This window comes from Grampus griseus (genome assembly GCF_964374135.1).
Source record: "Grampus griseus genome assembly, chromosome: 19".
Taxonomy (NCBI): Eukaryota; Metazoa; Chordata; class Mammalia; order Artiodactyla; family Delphinidae; genus Grampus; species Grampus griseus.
Window position 1 is genome coordinate 58,091,199 of NC_139013.1, and position 20,354 is coordinate 58,111,552.

Sequence of the window (20,354 nt, forward strand, 5' to 3'; positions counted from 1 at the left end):
GGGCTCAGGCCGCACGGGTTAGGAAGGGCAGAAATCACCTCCAATCTGCTGCCGTCGTGGGCCTGAGGTCACCAGGTGACAGAGCCGGCGGTCACGTGCAGACCCCCCGAGGTCTCGGGGTGCTGGGGCTCCGCTGGGTGGGGCTTGAGGGGGAAGGGGCACATGAGGGGTTCTCCTGGGGGACCTCGGGGCTCCATTTCGGGCCCCCCAGAGCAGAGGCCTGTGCCAGGAGCCCTGGCCAGCGCCAGCAGAGGGCTCTGTGGTTGGGGCCCAGGAGCCCGGGCCACCTGTCCGTGTGGCACATTCACACACGCCCTGGCTTCCCTTTGTAAACTCCGCGTTCATACCGGCCAGCCTGGTGGCAGCCAACCACAATCATTTGTCCTTTAAATGCAGTATTTAAGCAATACTACTTTTGAGCTAATCTTGCTTTTTTGTGGGTCCCTCCTGTAGCCCTCCGAGTGTCCTGACTTGGAAATCTGACTTCCTGGTGGCCATCCTGTTTCATTTTTAAATGCAGCTAAAGAGCTGCAACTTTTTTTTTTTTGAAGCACAGGAACCAAAGCCCTGTGGATTCTGCAGATAGCAGGGCTCGCTGAATACTGGGCCGGCAGCGCTGCGAAGTGCAGGGCAGTCAGCGGTAAAACATTTTAGTCCCTGGTCGTGATGAATATTTCAGTTGAAAGGAATAGCATGCATTAATTATCGTAAAGAGATGTCTTTAGGAGAAAATGATTTTGAAATTCAGTTTAATTTCATTGTAATGCGCAGCAAACAGGAAGGGAGTCTGTGTGTTTAATTGGCTCTCGGGGGTGAGGCCTGGAAGCCGCGTGCCTTTGTCACAGGCCATTAGCGATACAGGCTGCATAATGAGCGCGGCAATCAGCTCACAGCTGCTGCTCCTCCGGGGGAGAGCGTGATATTAAATAGAAATCAGGATGAATTAAACTTAACCCTTTCCCTGGCCAGCCCTTCCTGCCACACAGATTGTGGCCCGGGCTGGAGAGGGGCCGCACCCGGCCGGCTTCTCCTCAGAGGCCTCCTCCGTGTCTGGACGAGAGGAAAGAGGCCTCCCTCGGCCGTGCCAGCCATGGCCACCCTCCCTGCCCTGCGTGAAGCCTGGTTTCCATCGCCAGGGAGCTCCTTGCCAGCCCCAGGGGTCCTGGCTGCAGCTCAGGCCGGAAACCAAAGCTCTCTATCCAGAAGCACCTCCGATGGCGACCCTGATCGTGTTCCACCTGCGCACGCCAGGCTGGGGAGAACCTTCCACACGCACACGGGCCCAGTGGCGGCCGGGGCAGGGAGACGGCAGTGCCGGGAGCCCCCCTCTGCTCAGGGCTTTACCTTGACCCTGCGGACGGAGCTGAGGACACAGGGATGCAGGGACTGGGCTGAGCTGGGCTACAGCTCCTACCCTCTGGACGTGGTAGAAAGACTGTGACTGAACACGAGGAAACAGAAATGGTAGCTCTGCCTTATTCTAAAGAAGATTTCCTTGCACCGTTTACCGTTAGGAAGTGACGTAGTAAACTGCACACACCTAACGACACGTCAACACAGTCGTAGAAGAAATTTAGGTAACTGGGGAAAAGGTCTGTAAGGAAACCCTGCAGAACGTTAACGGGGCTCTCTTGGTGCTGAGTTTACTCCCTTTTTTTCCTTCTCTAATGAGCACATGATGTTATCAGGGGAAAACATAAAAGGCTATTTATATAGCAGGAAACAAGAGAGCCCTGGGTGCACACGTGGCCGAGGTCTGCAGCCTCGGTGGAACGTGGAGTCCACCGAGAAGTCGGTGAGGGCCAACTGGGGCCGAGGGAGTGGGCCCCTTGAGCCCAGTAGCCCCAGTAGGAAAAACGAGCCACGGCCACGGGCAGATCGAGAGGAAGTGCAATTGGACATAAAAATACGGAAAACGTTTTACTTCCTGGTGGTGAAAGAGCAAGTATGGAAACGGTCTCCTTTCACCAAACTGGCAGAGATTCTCCCGAAGTTGACACTTGGTGCTGTGAGGCAGGTGCTTGGCACCCGCGGGCGGGTTGTGTGTCAGGAGGGCTCCTGGGAATCCGTTCAAAGGAAACCGGGTGCGGGGCGACGCGTACGATGTTTATAAAGTGGGAAATTGGAGTCCGTTGTTCTGCGCTGGGCTTGTGGGTGCCTCGTGGTGCATCCAGACCAGGAGGATCGTGAGCCTTTTGCAGCCACGACTCGAGTGATCCTGGCCTGAGGGAGCCCCTGCTGGCGTGCACCACACGCGTGTGTGTGTGTGTGTGTGTGGCCGTCATGCGGGTTTGCACCGCCAGGCACAGACGCTCGCTGCTGTCTCTGTGATCGTCTGTCCCTTTGTTTTCTCTCTGCCAGCGTTTCCTCAGTAAGCTTCATTCCCTTACAAACACGGACGAGAAGCATAAAATCTTCCCAGTTGTCATGTGACGAAGGCCCCAGGGTGGACCCAGGCGTGAGCTCCGTCCTCTTGCCCAGCCGCTCACTCAGAGCCATGCTGAGCTCTGACGTGGTTCTCCAGAAAGCAGTGCTTTTATTTTGACCAACAATAGTTAGGAATCAGGCAGCGTGTTGAAAGGAGGGCGCCCAGGGCTTCGTGTTAGGGGTGTGACAGCACGTGTAGCTGGAGGTGGTCGACCCCTTCACGTCTGCTGACCGCGTACGACCAGAGCCCTGGGCAGGGCCCCCAGGCCCCCCAGGCCCCCCAGGCCGTGTGGTGTGGTCAGGCTGCTGATCCCGCCGGCTCCCGCCGCCCCGCGGGGCTTGGGCTCTGTGTGGAGGCGCCCTGTGAACAGGAGGCTGGGGCTGTGTCGCGGGCCTGTCTGCTGCTCGTCCCTTTGTTCCCCAGCGGTCGTCAAGAGCTTTTCCTCCATGTTCTTCTGAAACGCCGGGCTTTGTTGGAGTTAAGTCTCCGAGCCACCTGGAGTGGCTTCTGTGCGGACGGCGTGTCCCCATCCTGCGCGCTCCTGCTGGGCCTCTGCGCTGCCCTTTGTTTTTTGTTGTTGTTTGTTTTTCTGGGTTTGTTTGTTTGTTTGTTTGGCTGCACCAGGTCTTAGCTGTGGTGTGCAGAATCTTTAGTTGCGGCATGTGGGATCTAGTTCCCCAACCAGGGATCGAACCTGGGCCCCTGCATTGGGAGCGCAGAGTCGTAACTACCGGACTGCCAGGAAAGTCCCTACGCTGCCTTTTGGCCGCTGTGTCTACCCTGGTCGGCCTCAGACCTCTGGGCAGAAGATCTTTGTTTTTATCAAGGTCCCATGTGCGCAGCTGGAAGGCTCCAGCGGTCTGTCTGGTTTGGGAAGAAGGACGCGTGGCCCTCGTACCCCAGCCGTGCCCATCTTGGCCACCTGGAGGCTGCCAGACGCCTGTGGACACACCGTTCAGGGTTGAGCCACGTGGGAGCCGCAGTGTTTCCCGAGGCGGGAGGGCCCATCTGTTCTGGCCTCCAGTCCTCCTGGGAGACACCCCCGTGCTTGCCACCCACGCCAGTGCACAGCTCCCACCGGCCTCCTTTCTCCTTGTCGGCCACGTTCCCCAGGAGCCTCCTGAGGCTGGGCGGGTGGGAGGTGAGCTCTGGAGAGCTCGTGTCTGCCAGCGTCTTCGTCCTGGCTGGGCCGGGTACAGGAGTCTGGGCTACAAATTGTCTTTACTGCTGTCAGGCCTCCACGTGTGCTGCCGGCTGCAGCTGCGTTATTCCTGGCGCGTCGTGACCTTTCCCCTCTTGAGGTCCTAGAGAATCTTCCCTTTGCACTGGGAGCCCTGAAGTCGACAGGCACGCACCCCGGGGGCTCTGGAGACCACGTCTTGTAATTCCGGGTGTTGATGGCTGATTTTCTCCCCTCTGATGCCCAGCAAGGGTCCGGGGGCTGAGAGCAAGAAGAGGGGGTGGGGAGGCCCAGCCACCGCTGCTCAGGGCCCATGGGCTCCCGTGTCGCCGTCCACCCTCCTCCGTCCGCAGAGAAGGACCGGCGGCCGTGCGCTGGGGGCCGGTGCCGCTGTTCCTCGCTCGGCCCGTCCTCGCCACCTCCTGCAGGGCGCCTGCCACCCTGGCCGTAACCCGCCTCACACAGCCTCCCTCCAGCCCGCGGGGTCTGTCCGCTTGCTTTCCAGCCGCCAGTTCCCTCACCATCACGCCCTCTCCTGTCTCCTGTGCATGGCTTTGTGCCTTGAAAACGACAGTTGCTGTTGATTTTACTCCAAGAGGGAGAGAACCAAGCTGTGTGCTCAGGCGAGGCTCTGCTCTGGGAGGTTGTCGTGTCTTCGTCTTCCTTCTAGCGTCTTCCTTGGCCTCCTGCACCGCCACGTGTGAGGGGCACAGAGCCGCTGGGGCCTCCTCCCTCCGTCTCCACGGGGCCCCTCCTGGGTCTTCTGTGTCTCTAATATCCCTCTGCCCCGCCCCCTCACGAGGACGTGTGTGATCACACTGAGGCCACCGGGTAGTCCAGGGTGGTGTTGACATCTGTCGGCGACCCTGCCTGACGGTGGTCCCGGGAAGCAGCAGGGCTCTCCCGCGGGGCTTTTCCTCACTCAGCACACAGACCCCCAGGCCTCCCCCGGGACAGTGTCCGTGTGTCCTCAGCGCCATCCCTACCACTGCGGTGCCTGGCTTTTCTCAGAGAAGATCCTAATTCTCACTGCTCTTCATCAGGCTGGGTGAGGGTCAGTATAAGAGCTGGTGACAGGAGACAGTGCAAGGAAGCCGCTGGAACTGTGAGCTGGTGCGTGGGGAGGGGCACCTGGAGATGCCACAGAAGTGATGTCTGGGCAGAGGGACAGTGAAGGGGATCGGGCAGATGGAGAACCAGATGCCGCAGATGGGGTAGCGGGTGTGAGCACCCCTGGGGTGAAGACCGTGGCTGGGGGCCCTGCCGTAGGGCGTGTGGGTGCAGCCGTGGGGAACTCTCACCCTGACTTAAGTTGGCGTCACACAGAGCAAAGAGGGTGCAGGCGACATGGCCAGAGGCCCTGAAGCCATGTCGGCCTTGGTATGGGCAATGGGGGCATCCCTGGCAGGACCAGGGCAGGGCAGTGACCCCCACCCCCAACACTGCTGGGTCTCTGGCCGGCGGAGGCCTGGCTGGGCCATTGGGTGCATTTAAGGGGCTGGTGTCCAGTGGTTGGGAAGCCGTCAGGAGACCCAGTGGCTGTCCAGTGTGGAGGGGACATGGCTGGAGCCGGGGCCGCACAGCAGGAATGGGAGAGGGGCCCCGGTGGGCCTCATGGGATGGGGGCAGACTGCGTCCTGTCCCTGTGGCCCGCCTTTTACTCCACGCCTGCATCCTTGCCCGCCAGCCGGCCACCTGCTCCATCCCTCTGTCCGGAACACCTGCAGGAGCCCGGCTCCTGCTGCATCACAGCCCACCGCAGCCAGCCAGGCAGTGCCATCCATCATTTCCTAGGCTGGGACGCCCCGCGTGGCAGGTCGCCAGGAGTGCGAGCTGACGGAGGGGCCTCCTGCGCTGGACGGTGTGATGTATCATGAAGTATTGATGATTTATTCCAGCTACTCACCCGTGTGCAGCCTGGGGTGTGTGACAGCAGACGGTGAAGCATCAGCGCCGCTCGCAGAGTGCACGGTGGGCGTCCCCACGTGCACAGGCTCACACGTCCGTGCACACGTGTGTGTGCACCCTCACACTCAGCCCCACCCCCCCGACCGCAATGCCCTGTCTGGCGTGCGGCCCCGCCCTCACTGAGCTCGTCACCCCCCCCCCCCCGCTCAGGTCTCTAGTGCCTCCTGAGGTGGGACCGCGTGGGTCCTTAGCTGGGCAGGGCTCCCGCCAGGACCACGTCCAGGAGAAGTGGGAGGGGAAGCCCCAGCGCTGAGCATGGCGGGTGGGGGGGCGGGGTCCGTCCCTCCTGCCAGACCCCCGTGTGACACGGCGTATGGCCCAGAGCCCTGTTGGGAAAGGGCCTGCTGTGGCCAGGACCCCAGGGAGGCCCTGAAGCTCTTCTTTCCTGCCTCCGTGGCCCTGGGCTGTTTCACGGGGGTCCTGCCTGGCCCTGTGGGACGCCGCCACCTGCCTCGGGGCAGGGCCACGGAGGCGTCTGGCGTGGCGTCATGCGAGGTCCCAGCCGTCCGCCTGCTGCTTGCTGCCTCGTCCCAGAAAGGCGTTGACGCTCCCAGATGCGGGGCCCACACGTGCCGGGGAGGGTGGCACTCACATGCGTGTGCAGCGCCCACTGCGGCCGAGCCAGGTGCCTCCCACCGACCCGAGCCTCTCCCCAGGTGACACGGCCGTGTTCAAGGACGGCAACTACTGGATCCGCGGCCGCACGTCCGTGGACATTATCAAGAGTGGCGGCTACAAGGTCAGCGCCCTGGAGGTGGAGCGGCTCCTGCTGGCCCATCCCAGCATCACGGGTGAGCGGCCAGGTGCCCGGACCCTGACCTCTGGATGACACAGCTGCACTCGGCCACCCGGGCTGTCTCGGGACCAGTCCAGATGTGTCTTCCTGTGTGTGTGTTGTTGACAAAACGGGGACCAGGTACCCATGAGGGGGCACAGCACCAGGGCCTGCCTCCCATCCCCTCCCCACCCCTCCCCACAGTCGGCCTGCTCCCCCGCCCCCCGCCTGGGTCCAGGCTGGCCAGGTGCAGGCCGGGACCCCGTGCTCAGGAGTGGTGGCGTCCTGGGACGTCCTGGCCCCTCAGAGGCTCCGTATCCCCTGTCTCTGGCCACTAGGCGGGCTTCCCTGGGGCGGCGGGTCCCAGGTGTTTCCCGCAGGTGCCCGCTGCCCTGCAGCCTGCGGTGCTCGCCCTCTTGTGCTTCTGAGGTCCCCCACCCTCTTCTTTCTCCACAGACGTGGCTGTGATCGGAGTTCCAGATGTGACGTGGGGCCAGCGGGTCACTGCAGTGGCGACCCTTCAAGAGGGACACTCGCTGTCTCACAGGGAGCTCAAAGAGTGGGCCAGGTGAGGGCCGGGCGGGTGGGCGGGGTCTCGGGCTGGGGGCTGAGGGCCAGGTGACGTGGTCCTGTAGGAGCTGCGCTCCCCGCACCACACACACACGCACACACACGCATACGCGCACACGCACACACATACATGCACACGTACACACTCATACGCGCGTGCAAAGGGCCCCAGGGAAGCTGTGTCGTGACGATGGGAGCAGATGCAGGACCCCGACCCCTGACTCAGGTGTAAGCTTCCGAGGCCGGGTCAGAGGTGGACGGGGTCCCATGGTGAGTGAGTGCGTCCCCTCCTGGGTGTAGGAGGAGCCTTGTCAGGGAAGGTCCGTTCCCAGGAGCTGAGCTCAGAGCCATCCCGATGGGACCCCAGGGCGTGGGCTGAGCAGGCTCCGGGCGCTGCTGGGCCCGAAGCACGTGCAGAGCGCAGGGCATCACACGGGCCCCTGGGCGCCGCTGCTGGCCCCAGGCCAGAGCTCAGAAAGGAGCTGTGAGTTACATCCCCAAGGCCTTTATTTTAGATCCAAGAGGTCCCTCCTTCTGGTCCTCTCTCCCCACACCCCCTACCCGACTTGCCTCCTCCTCTGCACTGAAGATATTTGTGGCTCAGCCACCGTGATTTCACAAACAGGAGGAATCCTTGTTTATCAGGGCAGCACAGCTGGGCGATTAGATTCCCCTGGATTTGCAAAATCACAGTGGGAACTTTGCAGTTTCACAAAGGCACGAAGAAGATTCTAGTCGGCTTTGCCGCTTTGGTTAAGCAGTTGCTTTGTTAAAGAAAGAACCTGCCATCCTGTGCTGAGAGCAGGTCTCCTGGGCCACGCCCGGGGCTCCCGTCGTCCCCTCACCGCAGGGGCCCGGCTGGGGCAGCGCTGCGCTGTGTGCTGAGGCTTTAGGTCCCTGGGGAGATGCTCCCAGCAGGGCGCGCCTGGGGCGGGTGGTCAGCCTGCAGTCTCCACGTGGCCGGTTCCCTGGGCTTTGTGTCCTCCCACGGGGCGGTCACTGGACAGTGACCCCGCGGCTGCCCACGCCCTGGAGGGAGGGCAGGGACCTTCCTTTCAGAGCGCAGGGCCGGCTCCGCCCCCTCATGGGGGGAGTGGGGGAGGGGCCTCCAAGCTTTCAGACGTTGGCTCAGCGAAGCTGCTTTTTCTTTCTGTGTCCTGTTCGTTGCCATTTGGGGGGTCTTTTTTAAAGGGTGTTGTTTTTTTAATAATGTCTTCCCTTTTGCTGCCATTTTTTTCATTTCTGAAGATTCTTGAATCTTACAAGACTGCCAAGCAAAGGGCTGTCCTACGTCCTGCTGCAGACCCGGCGCTGTGCTCCCAGCCGAGTTGGGGGGGGCTGGCACCCCCGCCCCAGCTCAGGCACCGCGACACTTGGAGGGGCCGGCGTGGCCTCTGGGCTCGGTGGCAGCACCACGTTCCCAGTCTGGGACGTGGCCCGCCCACCAAACTGTCCAGTTGCAGTGGCCCACGTGGGGCTTACACCCCGGGGATAATTCAGAAATCCGGTGTCCAGATGGCGCAGGTGCTGCTGTCCGATCAGACCGTGGAGGGGAGATGCTGCTGGGCCCCCGGGCCACCTCCCTTCCCCACGGGGCTGAGCGGTGGAGCTGAGGCCACCGCTGCCCACGGGGCTTTTCCCACAGGGAAGCTGGCTCTGTAACAAACCACTCAGCCCTGCTGTGCTCCTGCCCAGGGCTTCAGTTGGCCTGGGAGCTGCTCTGACAGTTTCCTATGAGACCAGTTGCTAAGCTGACGCCCCTCGTAGGAGAACAGGGTTTGTTCTCAGAATCCGCGGGTCTGCAGGCTTTAGGGTGCATCCCTCTACGTCCTCAGCTTCTGCTTCTTCGTGGTGGCTGTGAGTTAGGCTTCCGGCTGTGTGTCCTGCCTTTGCTGTGACCCCACCCCGCCTGTGCGCTGTCGTCCTACCTTTTATGTCGTTACAAGCCCCACTTTTTGTTCAAACGGTTATCTCAAGGAGGATTCACGAATAAGGAAGATGACACGTATCCTGTCTGGCACTCTCCCCCCATGGCGGCCCCTCCCACCACAGACCCTCAAGTGTGGGGAGTGGGTCAGCTGCTGGGGACCCCAAGCTCCTGTGTCTGAAGCCTTTAACTTCATCTTCATCCTTGGAGGAGACCTTCTCCGGGTTTGGGCTTCTAGACAGACGGGGTTTCCTTTTCCTTCGTGCTCCACTCCCACCTCACCTACTCTTCACGCAGGGCCTGCATCCTTGCGGCTGCCCCTTGACCCGCTCCACGCTGGTGGGCGGAGAGGAGGTGGGTGCCGCCTGGGAGGCGGTGCTGTGCCGCGGGGGGCGGGGAGCGGGTGTCCCTGGGGGAACCTCCGTGACCTTTGGCCTGGGGCAGGTGATTTGCGCCAGAGCTGCCCCGAGGTAACAGCGTTTCTCTCCATCTGTGGGCAGGTGGATGTAGGCACCAGCTACTGAGGCCAAGGGATGGGGTTTCTCTGCCCGCCCTCGCCGGCCCCTTGCTGCACACGTCCCGAGTGGCCAAGGCTGTCCCTACTCCTGCGGGCTCCGAGCAGACTTCGCGGTGCTGCTGTCCAGAGCCCCACTGCCCAATGCCCCGCTGTCTGCGTCACTGGCAGCAGCCACAGGAGCCTTTGTGGGCCGGGAGGCCACGATGGGTGGCCCCTCTCCCCACCACCCCAGGCAGCATCCTGTGCACCTGCTGGTTCCGTATTGAAGGGCCCCACGTGCGGCCCTCGAGCAAGGAGCAGGCAGCTCTGCTCAGGAGAAGCCTGGGCGTGGTGTGCAGAGCTGCCTGGGGCTGGGCCCGCCACGTGGCCGTTCACAGGAGGGAGCATTGTCTAACGGTGCTCCTCTTGGGGTGCGGCTGCAGGCCAGCTGCTGGACCCAGATGGCTCTGGGGTGGGAGGGTGGCTCCAGCCGGCGTGTGTGGTCATAGCACCCAGGGGTCTGTGAGGTGCCCACCCACCTCCCCCAGCTGTCCAGCCAGGGCTGCAGTGAATGGGCCGCGAGGTAGGACCAGTTCTTTCCAGCTCAGGGGCTCCGGGGCGGGGTCTCGGGAGGCCTGGCCCTGGGTGAGGCTCACCCTCTCCCCCAGTGGGCAGAGGGGCGTCTCCATGCCCAGGACCAGGCCCCGACCTGCTGCAGAGGCGCCACCCGCGCCCGTGGCTCCTGCCCTCAGGCCTGGCCTGTCTCTGCAGTGGTGTCCTGGCCCCGTACGCGGTGCCCTCGGAACTCCTGCTGGTGGAGGAGATCCCGCGGAACCAGATGGGGAAGGTCAACAAGCAAGACCTTGTCCGGCAGCTCTACCCGCGCGACTGGGCTGCCCCCGAGACTGGGCGCCAGTGAGCCGGCTTCCCGCCTGGCCACGCCTGACCGGAAGGAAACCGCCTCGTGCCCTCTGTCCCAGCCTCGTGGCCACGGCACACCGCACAGCTCCATGTGCTCTGCAGTCCCCGCCTCCCAGGTCCCCGCGGGTCTGGAGGTGTCACCGGGGAAGCAGGTCTCCCTGGAGACTCAATAAAGGCTCCACAGAGAAGCAGACACCTGTCCTGCGCTCCTTCCCAGGACCTGCGTGGTCCCCGCCCACGGCACAGGGAGGGCCCGGTCTGCACGCGTGTGCACGGTGCACAGGGCGGGGGTCTCTCTGGTGGACACGGACGATGGTCCTGGGCGTCCAGGGGAGGGCGTTTCCCACCACACGAGCACCTTGCTGGGGTGTCCGGCACCTGTAGCCCTGGCAGAGGCTCTCTAGGCCTTCAGGGCCAGGGACGCAGCTCATGTGACCAGAGGACCCTTGGCCCCCAGAGGGGGCCTCCTGGACCAGGGGTCGGCACACTCTGGGACGGGCCAGGGGGCCAGTATTGGGCTCTGGGGCCAGTGTTCTTGTCGAGGCCGCAGCCCGGGCCCCACAGACCTCCCTCCCCTCCCCTGTACTGCTCCCTCCACGACACCCCCTGCCCCCGTTGGTCTTTGGATGTCTCCCTCTCCTTCCCAGACCCCCCCACACCTGCCCCTGCTGCCCGGCCCCCAGGCTCCCTGCCCTCCCCAGCCAAGGGCAGAGGCGCCCTTGGAGGCCCAGGTGTCGTGGGGAGGATAGGCGGAAGCCAGGACAGAGCCGAGGACCTGGTGGGCAGCACGTGGGGGCCAGGGCTGCTCCCCCACCCTGTGCGCACGGCCTGTGACTCCGCGAGGCCGGCCCTGGGCACGGCGTTTGCTCGGAGGAACGTCCACCCCAGCGCCCTCCTGCCCGAGCCCTGGACACGCACTGGTCACCCGCCTGTGCAGCAGGCCAGACTTCCGGGCTTGGCGCTGGCCCGCAGCCCAGTACTCTCAGGGCAGCACCGGACACTGTGGCTCCTGCTGTCCTCGTGTCCTGGGACCTGGGGACCACGAGCTCCTGGGAAGAATCAGTTCCCACGTCCCCAGATCTTTACCTCATCCCACTGGTTTGACTCTGTCTGTCTTGATACTGAAAATGTGATTCCTGAAAACGTTCACGCCATCATCTGCCTTCTGCTATCGTCTGTACAAAATACTTTCCGAAGAATAATGGTCATCTTTGACCGAGAACAAGACCGGCCTGGGACGCTGACAGGCTCTTAGACCACGTCCCTCAGGATGCAGAACGTGGCCTGGCCCCTGCCCAACCTGCCTCCTCGGCGCCCTCGGGCCAGGTCCATCCTCTGCCGCTCCTCACGTGGGTCCAGCCCAGCCTGGCGGGGGCCCTGGCCTGGCCCTGGAGACAGACAGAGACCCACTTGCTAAGCCAGCATGGCTGAAGGTCCCGAGGCTTTGGGAAAGCTCCCGGGGCTGGAGATGCCTCAGCCTGGCGGCTCCGTGTTGCCCTGCGCTCGACTCCCAAACCAAAGCCAGGGGCGGGCACCCTGGGCTCTGTCAAACCCGTAGTGCTTGGATCTCGCTTGGCTGGCCTCCTGGGCACAGCGGGAATGGACATGTTGAGAGGCAGTGGGAAGATAAGGGCGCCTGGCAGGGGCTGCTCCTCGGACGCCGCTCCCTCGGGGGCAGGGGGAAGGCCCGCGGTGGAGGGTCCGCACCTGCCACGTCCCTCCCTCCGGACATAAACCTGCCGGGTGTTCAAGGCTCTGCTGCCGTCTGCCTGCATTTATTCCCCAGAGCTCAGCATCCGCGTGAGATGCGCAGAGGGCCCGCTGAGGAGACCCCGGGGGTCGGGCGGGCTTGAAACGGCCGCAGAAATGTCAGGGCTGACACCGCGACACCTCAGGGCCCACGCGCCCCCTGCGCCACCCCCCGCCCCGCCCCCCTGTTCTGTGACGTGAGGCTGCTGCCCCCTCAGGGCTCCGCCCGAGGACGGAGGCCTGAGCTCCCCGTGGGAGCCAAGGTGGGCAGCTGCCCGCTGGACCCTGTGCTGTGAGGGGGCGGAGCCCAGGGAGGGCGTGGCGAGGAGGAAGGGGGAGCCCAGGCCCCACGAGCGACGACAGCCCATCTCGGGGAGGCCCGGACCAGTGTCCCCGGACAGAGAGCCCACCCCAGGGCTGGTCGGGAGCGTGGACGCCACAACAGCAGGGCTGTCCCAAGGGAGCCGGGCCTGCCTCTGCCGGTGCCTGAGGTCCCCCAGACGCCCTCGGATGCTGGGACCGCCCGTGAGGCCCCCAGAGTTGTCCACGTCCTGGCCCCCTACGCAGGCCCAGTGTCACCCCCGTGGAGAGGGGCAGGAGTGCAGTAACGCGCAGCCCTTGGCACGCGGCCATTGCTGCGCGCCTAGTTACTAGGCGACGGTTACCGCGAGACCGCTGACGCGGGCTGTTCAGAGCGGTGGTTAGCGGTCCCGCTAGGCCGGCGGTCGGCGGGGCGGCGGGCCTCCGGTGCGGAGCGAGGTAAGAGGCGGGTGGCGGCCTTCTCTCCGGGGCTCTCCAGACCCTCCGGCCTCGGGCTGGCGGCTGGCGGGTGAGCTGAGGGCCTGGGCACAGGCTGGGGGTATGCCCTGCAGGGCTCCGCAGCCCTCGCCAAGGCCGCCCACTGGCGGGGCGGAGGCCTTGAGGCGGCCGTGAGCCTCTCCGGGGGGGGGTTGGCTCTGCCTCCTTCATTGCGAGCAGGCTGGCTGACTCTTCACACGTTCTCTTGCCCGCGTGGTCTCCAGCAGGATTGCTAAGGGGGCTGCTGGGGTAGAGAGCTGGTCATTCTTTCACTGCTTACTTCTTCATTCTTACTTCTTTTCATCTAGGAAAAGAATCAGCGCAGTAGACAAGGCGAGGTGTGCGTTCAGGAGAGCACAAGTCAGGAGTTACTTTCAGTTGCCTGGTGATCTCACTCCTATAATTAGGTTCTTTTAAGTGTAGAGGGGACAGAAGTGGGCAAACAGGAAAGGGGGGAAAGGGCTGCTTTCCGTGTGCCAAACATCTGAAAAACTCTGAATCCCGACACGCTTCTCACGGGGGCGTTTGGATGTGAGACTGGGCCCATCTTACTTAGGGCTCGGAAGGAGGTGGAGGTGGGCCCTGGGACCCTCAGGGCCGGCAGCCTCCTCGGGCCGGGCTGTCTTTGGTGACCAATTTGGGCTCTTCAGTGGTTACTGGTTTATTCAAACTCGTTACTTCCATTTGATGACCTGGGATCTTCTGTAAAACCGTGCACTTCATCCAGGTTCCAGGTTTATTTGCACAGTCCCTTATCAATCTTGCCTGTGCATCTGGTTAAAGTACCCTTTTGTTTAGCTTCTCCTTTCCTGGTGGCTGGCTGGACCCGCCCTCACGGGCCTCCACCTAGCTGTTCTCCTAACGCCCACCTGGGCACCCCCGTCCTCACCCGGCTCCAAACTCTGGGTCCTTTCTTCTTTGACTTAATTTCTTAAACCGGGAGTGACTGGAGCACGTTGTCTGCTCCCTGTTTCCCCACTGGCCAAGGGGTTCCTGAGCTTTGGAACTTGAGGCCCTCCTGTGCCCCTACACAGCGGCTTTTCTTTCCTCAGGAGGCAGCTCTTCCTTTGATATTCCAGTTCTAGGTGCCCAGGCCCCGCTTATACCTTATTATTATCTATTCTGATGGATTGTGACTTGCGTTTTCCTGTTAAATCACACGTTCTCTGAGATCAGTACCGCTATCCGGCTTCTGGGGTTGGTATTTATTTATTTATTTATAATTAATTATTTTATTTATTTATCTCTGGCTGCGTTGGGTCTTCGTTGCTGCACGCGGGCTTTCTCTAGTTGCGGCGAGTGGGGGCTACTCTTCGTTGCAGTGTGCGGGCTTCTCATTGCGGTGGCTTCTCTTGTTGTGGAGCACAGGCTCTAGGTGCGTGGCCTTCAGTAGTTGTAGCGCGTGGGCTCAGTGGTTGTGGCTTGCGGGCTCTAGAGCGCAGGCTCAGTAGTTGTGGCGCATGGGCTTAGTTGCTCCGCGGCATGTGGGATCTTCCTGGACCAGGGCTCGAACCCGTGTCCCCTGCATTGGCAGGCGGATTCTTAACCACTGCGACAGAAGTCCCTCTGTCTCTCCTTCAGTGAGCAAATGTAGTCCATTTATTATGATTATTGATGTCTTTAGACTTATTTCTACAATCCCCATTTGCATTTTCTGCCACCACCTTAGGGATATGGCATTTGTTGTTTTGCCTTCTCTTTCATTGTATTGATAAACTTCTTGGGACTTTCCTAGCGGTCCAGTGGTTAAGACTTCGCCATCCAATGCAGGGGGTGCGGGTTCGAGCCCTGGTTGGGGAGCTAAGATCCCACATGCCTCATGGCCAAAAAGCCAAAATATAAAACAGAAGCAATATTGTAACAAATTCCGTAAAGACTTAAGAAAATTCTGTACTCTTTTCTTTTTGCTTATTTGGAAATTATAAACTAAATTTCTGTTCTTTGAGCGCCTTAAAACGTTTAGATACTTGCTACAAAGTCTAAGTTGTTCGCAGTAATGCAGCACGGGGCTCCCCTACGGCTGGGATGAGGCTCCCAATACCTGCTCCTCTGCCATCTTTTTTTTTTTTTTTTTTTTAATCTTTATTTATTTATTTTTTGGTCATGCCGTGCAGCATGTCGGATCTTCGTTCCCCGACCAGGTATCGACCCGGCGCCCCCTGCAGTGAGAGCTTGGAGTCTTAACCAGTGGACCGCCAGGGAAGTTCCTCCTCCGCGGTCTTGATATTTCTGTAGCATTTCAGTTTTGTTTTGTTTTGGACACAAAAATTAATAGGCTTTGTTTTCACGGTCAATCATTAAATTTACTGACATTTGATCAACTTCTTGGCTCACCGGATTTCATTTTAATGAATAATTCTCTGCAGTAGCTGTTTCAGTAACCGCCGCGGAAGGTGTAGGTGAGTCTCTACTTTTTCTCACTCTCGAATGACAGGCTGTCTGGGCATAAGACGCGGCGCTGCTCCTCCGTGCCGGAGAGGTTTTCTTTGTCCTCAAGGCCAGTAAGTGTCTGCCTCACTCCCACGCCCCCAGGACAGAGCCCCTAGGGCCTGGGGCAGGGGCAGGGCCAGAGCACTTCTGGAAAGGTCGCGGGACCGGGGAGAGGACTGGCCAGAGGGGGAGCCAGAGCGCACTCGAGTCTGGAAGGTCGGGGTTCCAGCTCAGCAGCCTGGATGGAGAGCGTGGGGGGAGGAGCGGGGGCTCGGGGGCACCTGCAAGGTGCGCACAAGCTCCCAGCATTCAGGAGAGATCCGGGCATTAGGACCAAGGAGAGTGGCTGAAACGTGCGATTCTCCCCAGAGAAGCGAGGAGGCCGCAGGCTGGGCGAGGCCGGCGCTTCAGCCCCCGGCCTGTGCAGGCCTCTCCCTGGCCGTCCTGCCCAGGCCCTCTGTCTGGAGGAGAAAGGCCGGCAGGAAGGGCCCAGGCTCCTGAGCCCCCCAGCCCGCATCTTCCTCCTCAGCCCGCCCCTGGAGAGGGACGCACGGCGGGCCCAGGAGAGCCTGCGCGTGGGCGGTGCCTGCTGAGTGCGCCTCCCCCGCGCACAGGGGTGGAGGGGACCGGAGAGGCAGCAGCGTGTCTGTTACAGCGCCCGATCTAATCTGAACGGTCATTAACGTGATTTATGCGGCTGCTCGGGGTTCTTTGCTCCCAAATTTGTCACCAGCTCCCTTGATGTTGATTGAGAGACAGTGGTGCTGGTGCCCAGTGGGGCGGGCTGGGGAATGCGCGGGGGCTGCGCTGCCTGGGCGGGCTTGGGGACACGTTCCTTCTGGAGCCCCCCTGGGGCCCCACATGTCCCCCTCCCCTGCCAGCACCCCTCCACCCCTCCCAGCTCTCACCCACTCTGACTGGGGAGGTGCCAAGGAGCAGCTGTGTTGGTGGAATCTCTGGGCCGCATGGGAAGAGCCATGAGGCAGATGAGGGGGGCGGTTGTCCTGCAGCCCCCAGGAGCCAGCAGTGCTGGGAGACAGCCCCCCGCCTCCCCTCCCCTCCCCCCAGACCAGGAAAGACCAGCCCCTGGGCGGCCTCATTTGCCCGGAGCCCATCACCCCAGCTTCTTCCAGACAAGGACCCTCCGCAGCCCGGGCCATGCACCAGGGTGCAGATGTGACTTGGCGCGTGAGGGCTGTGACGTGATGTGTGTGCAGGACACAGGCTCACTGAGGCCTCTCCTACGGCCCCAGGAGCCCCAAATCCAAACCGAGAGCTGCCAGGTCCCAGGCAGCTCCGCGGGTCTCCCCGACGACATTCCTGCATGCCCTGCTCCACCAGTTACTGCCGGGGCCCACGGGCACAGGCTGCCCCCCAGGCCAGCTGGGAGTGAAGACGCTGGTGAGTGGGTGATGATGGAGGCCCAGGCTGGTGTGCACGCCCTGTGGGGCTCTCGCACCCGCCGCAGGACCTGTGCCTGCCCTCCCTGATCCCAGCTCAGGCACAGCCGGCACAGCCTCCTCTACTGGTCCTCAGCGCCCTGAGACCCTGGGATGAGCAGGACGGGGGCCTACATCCCTGCCCTGGAGTCTTGGGGTGCATGCGTGCCTGGGTGCCCTGGCCCCGGCCCACGTTGGTGAAGGTTTTTACTGCAGTGGGTTTTTCCATGAAAGCCACCCTCTGGGGGTGACAGTTATGCTTACAAATTGCCTTCAAGCTTGACCACCCGAGCCCAGAGACCTCTGTTTTCTGCCCTGCCTGAACCCCCGTCAGTGTGGCCAGGCCTGCGCCCCTGAACCTCGCGGGTCCTTGCCGTGGCCCGGGGCCTGGACGGCCCTCAGGAACTCGGGATTCCGGCGGGGCAGCCTGGCTCGGCCAACGAAGGTGCCGCCTGGCCGAGGCCATGCCCCCAGACCTCAGGGCCAGCACGTGGGAGGACCAGACCACTGCCTCCGCCCGGCCTTCCCTGGAGCCACACTGCCCTCTGCTGGTGCCTCCGGGCATGGCGGGAGCCGCTAGGACCCCTGGTCTCCTGCTGCTCCGGTGCCTGGCGGGACCCTCCATCCCCCGAGTCAGGGCTGCTGGGCAGGAAGGGACCCCGGCCCCAGCATGTGGGGGCTTGGAGCTCAGGTACAGCCCTGGGGCAGGCTGGGACAGAGTCTGCCGCCCCAGGGCCTCCAGCCCGGCTTCCGGTTCTCATGGCCGCCGGGCCGGTGGGGGCCGCCGGTACACCCAGCTTCTCTTCTGTCTCTGTCCATCTGTCTGTCTGTCCGTCCGTATTTTTGAGCACCCAAGACTTTAGAAGCGTAGTTTGAGAATGACTGTTCCGTGGTGGTGGTGGGGGGCGCCCATCACCGGGCTGCTGAACAGGCAAGGCCCCCAAACCTGCCGGCAGCCCAGACCTCTGCTGTCCTGGGAGGCCCCGCCCGGCTGTGCCCTGGCCACCAGAGGACCCAGGCAGTGACACTCTGCACTCCCCACGCTCCAGCCCACCCCACCATCCCCTCTGACCCTGGGACCCATTTAAGGGACAGGAAACCCTCTGCAGGGCCCCACTGCTCCATCCAAGCCATGGGGGCCAGGCGGGGATTCAGGGCCCCTCCAGATCCGCCCCACGTTTGCCTGCCTCCACTGAGGACCCCCGCTCGTGCCGCTTCATCACATTAGGGTCTGTCGGTGCCTGACTCCCCTGGGAGGGCAGACTTATGAGGGCTGATGCCCCAGGGCCTGGAAGGGGCCTGGCACAGGGGAACTGCGGAAGGAGGGAGGGATGGGAGTGGGGAGGAGGGGAGGGAGAGGTTGTGGGGGAGTGTCTGCCTCCACCCAGCCTCTCTCCTGACCTCCAGACCGGGCTTGAACTTGGAAAGGGCGTGGGCCCTGAAGCCAGTTGCCCAGGCTCCTGGCCAGGCCTCACCTGTATTGGCCGTGTCACCTTGGCCTCTGGGTCCTTGCCTGGTAAAATGAGGCCCCAGAGGGACAGTCCACGTGTGGGGTGAGATCAGTGCCTGGGCCTCCCGGAGCACACTGCTACCCTTGACTGTGGTTACCTGCGGCTACCCACTGGGCACCTCCACCCGGATGAGCACAGGCACCCAGTTCATATCTACGAGGACCCTGTGCTCCGCCCAGGCCAATGCCTCGTGTCTGGGTCACGTCCTTCCTGTTCGGTCCTCCTGAACCCCCAGGCATTCTGCTCCCTCCCTTCTGTGTCTCATCCTGGACATGGGAGCCTGAACCCCGGGCGCGCAGCCCGAGAAGTTGCGTTCACCTGGCCGTCCCCTGGCCACACGGCGCTAGCTGACCCTCGCCTGCACAATGGGTGTGTGCATGGGAGCCCCGGGTGGGCTGTGCTGGGGCGCGGGGTCATGCGATTATCCCAGTGAGCCCAGCGAGCAAACGCCTGCTGAATACCAGCTGAGTGGCCCAGGTGCTCACCTGGCCACACCGCCAGAACAGTTATTGCAGACTTAGCGGCTGAAACACCACAGCTTTATCTCACTGTTTCTTTTTTTTTTTTTGGCTGCGTTGGGTCTTTATTGCGGTGCGCGGACTTCTCCTTGCAGTGGCTTCTCGTTGCAGAGCACGGGCTCTAGGCACGCGGGCTTCAGTAGTTGTGGCACGTGGGCTCTAGAGCGCAGGCTCAGTAGCTGTGGCGCACGGGCTTAGTTGCTCCGCGGCACGTGGGATCTTCCCAGACCACGGCTCGAACCCGTGTCCCCTGCATTGGCAGGCGGATTCTTAACCGCTGCGCCACCAGGGAAGCCCCTCACTGTTTCTTTAGGTCCGTCGTCTGAGTGGGCTCTACCGAGTCGTCTGTTCCCGGTCACGTGGGGTGAAGGCTCTGTGTCTGCCGGGCTGGCTCTTACCTGGAGCTCAGGGGACAACTTTCTTCAAACTCCTCCAGGTCCTTGGCAGACTCAGCCTCCTCAGGGTTGTAGGACTGAGGGCCCCATTTCCGCTGACTGTGGGTCTCCCGCTCCTGCACCCACGTGTCTGTCCGCCTGGCACCTGAAATCTCTCTGGTTTCCTCTCTTGCTGCATTTCTCTGGCTCCAGCTGACCGTTTAAGGGGCAGCACGTTCTCTGCTCTTAAGGGCTTCTGTGAATAGGTGAGGCTGGTCCAGGCAATCCAGGACCCCCTCCCCACCTCAGGGTCCCTCTGTCAAGGAACGTGACGTCTTCACAGGTTCAGGGAGGCCATCCCTGTCATGCCTGCTAGGCCACAGTGTCCTCATCTGCACGTGGACTGAGGCCCCTGCTTCATAGGACTATGGGGACTAAACACTGGGCCTTATTGGGGGTGTATTTGTGTGCAATTTTATCTAAGCCTGCACACTTTTACACATAATTCTTTTTTTAATATTTATTTATTTTTGGCTGTGTCAGGTCTTAGTTGTGGCACGCGGGCTTCTCTCTCGTTGTGGTGCGCAGGCTTAGTTACCCCGCAGCATGTGGGATCTTAGTTCCCCGACCAGGGATCGAACCCACGTCCCCTGCATTGGAAGGCAGATTCTTAACGACTGGCCCGCCAGGGAAGTCCCCATAATGATTCTTATTACACTACAATTACGGTATTGTTCTAATGTAACTGCACTTTATTTCTAAAGTTATAACAGCTTCACTTCTCTGCTGAAAGTCTCGGTGCCCCCCTTTTATCAAGAGAAAGTTGAAAATCCCTAGATGGGTGGATGAACCTCCAGGGCTGGAACGCCCCCTCCCACACCCCACACCCCCTCACCCAACGCTCCCTCACCATCCTACCCCAGTCCGGTGGAGCCACTGCCCTCCTCCCAGCTCACAGGTGCCCAACCGTGTCCCACCAGAGACAGAGGAGGCCACCCAGGGAGGGGAGGTCATGGCCCCACTGGGCTGGGCGGCGGGACCCGCACCTCAGGCCCCTCCCACTCGCACAGGACCCGAGGGAGGGTCCGCTGGTGGTGAAGGGTTGAACCCTGGGGTTGGCGGCCGGGTAAGCGGAGGGGGCGCCTGGAGGGTCCGTCGCCTTGAGTCCACCAGGAATAAGGGCTCTTCTGGAGGAGACGGTCCACGGGCAAGGAAGGCCAACTGGCCCTTGCAGCCTGGGGTGGACCAGCGCCGGACGGGACCTCGGGGC

The 20,354-nt window shown here is 62.1% G+C and overlaps 1 protein-coding gene across 1 annotated transcript in view; it reads left to right on the top strand.

Moving 5' to 3' along the window:
* ACSF3 (acyl-CoA synthetase family member 3) overlaps positions 1-10,456 on the top strand; it is a 57,410-nt gene extending 46,954 nt beyond the window's left edge. Inside the window, 4 exon segments of the mRNA XM_082677979.1 lie at positions 6,233-6,367; positions 6,808-6,919; positions 10,116-10,242; positions 10,244-10,456. Of these exon segments, the coding sequence (XP_082534105.1) occupies positions 6,233-6,367; positions 6,808-6,919; positions 10,116-10,242; positions 10,244-10,438 (569 nt within the window). The 3' untranslated portion in view covers positions 10,439-10,456.
* The last annotated feature ends 9,898 nt before the right edge of the window (positions 10,457-20,354 follow it).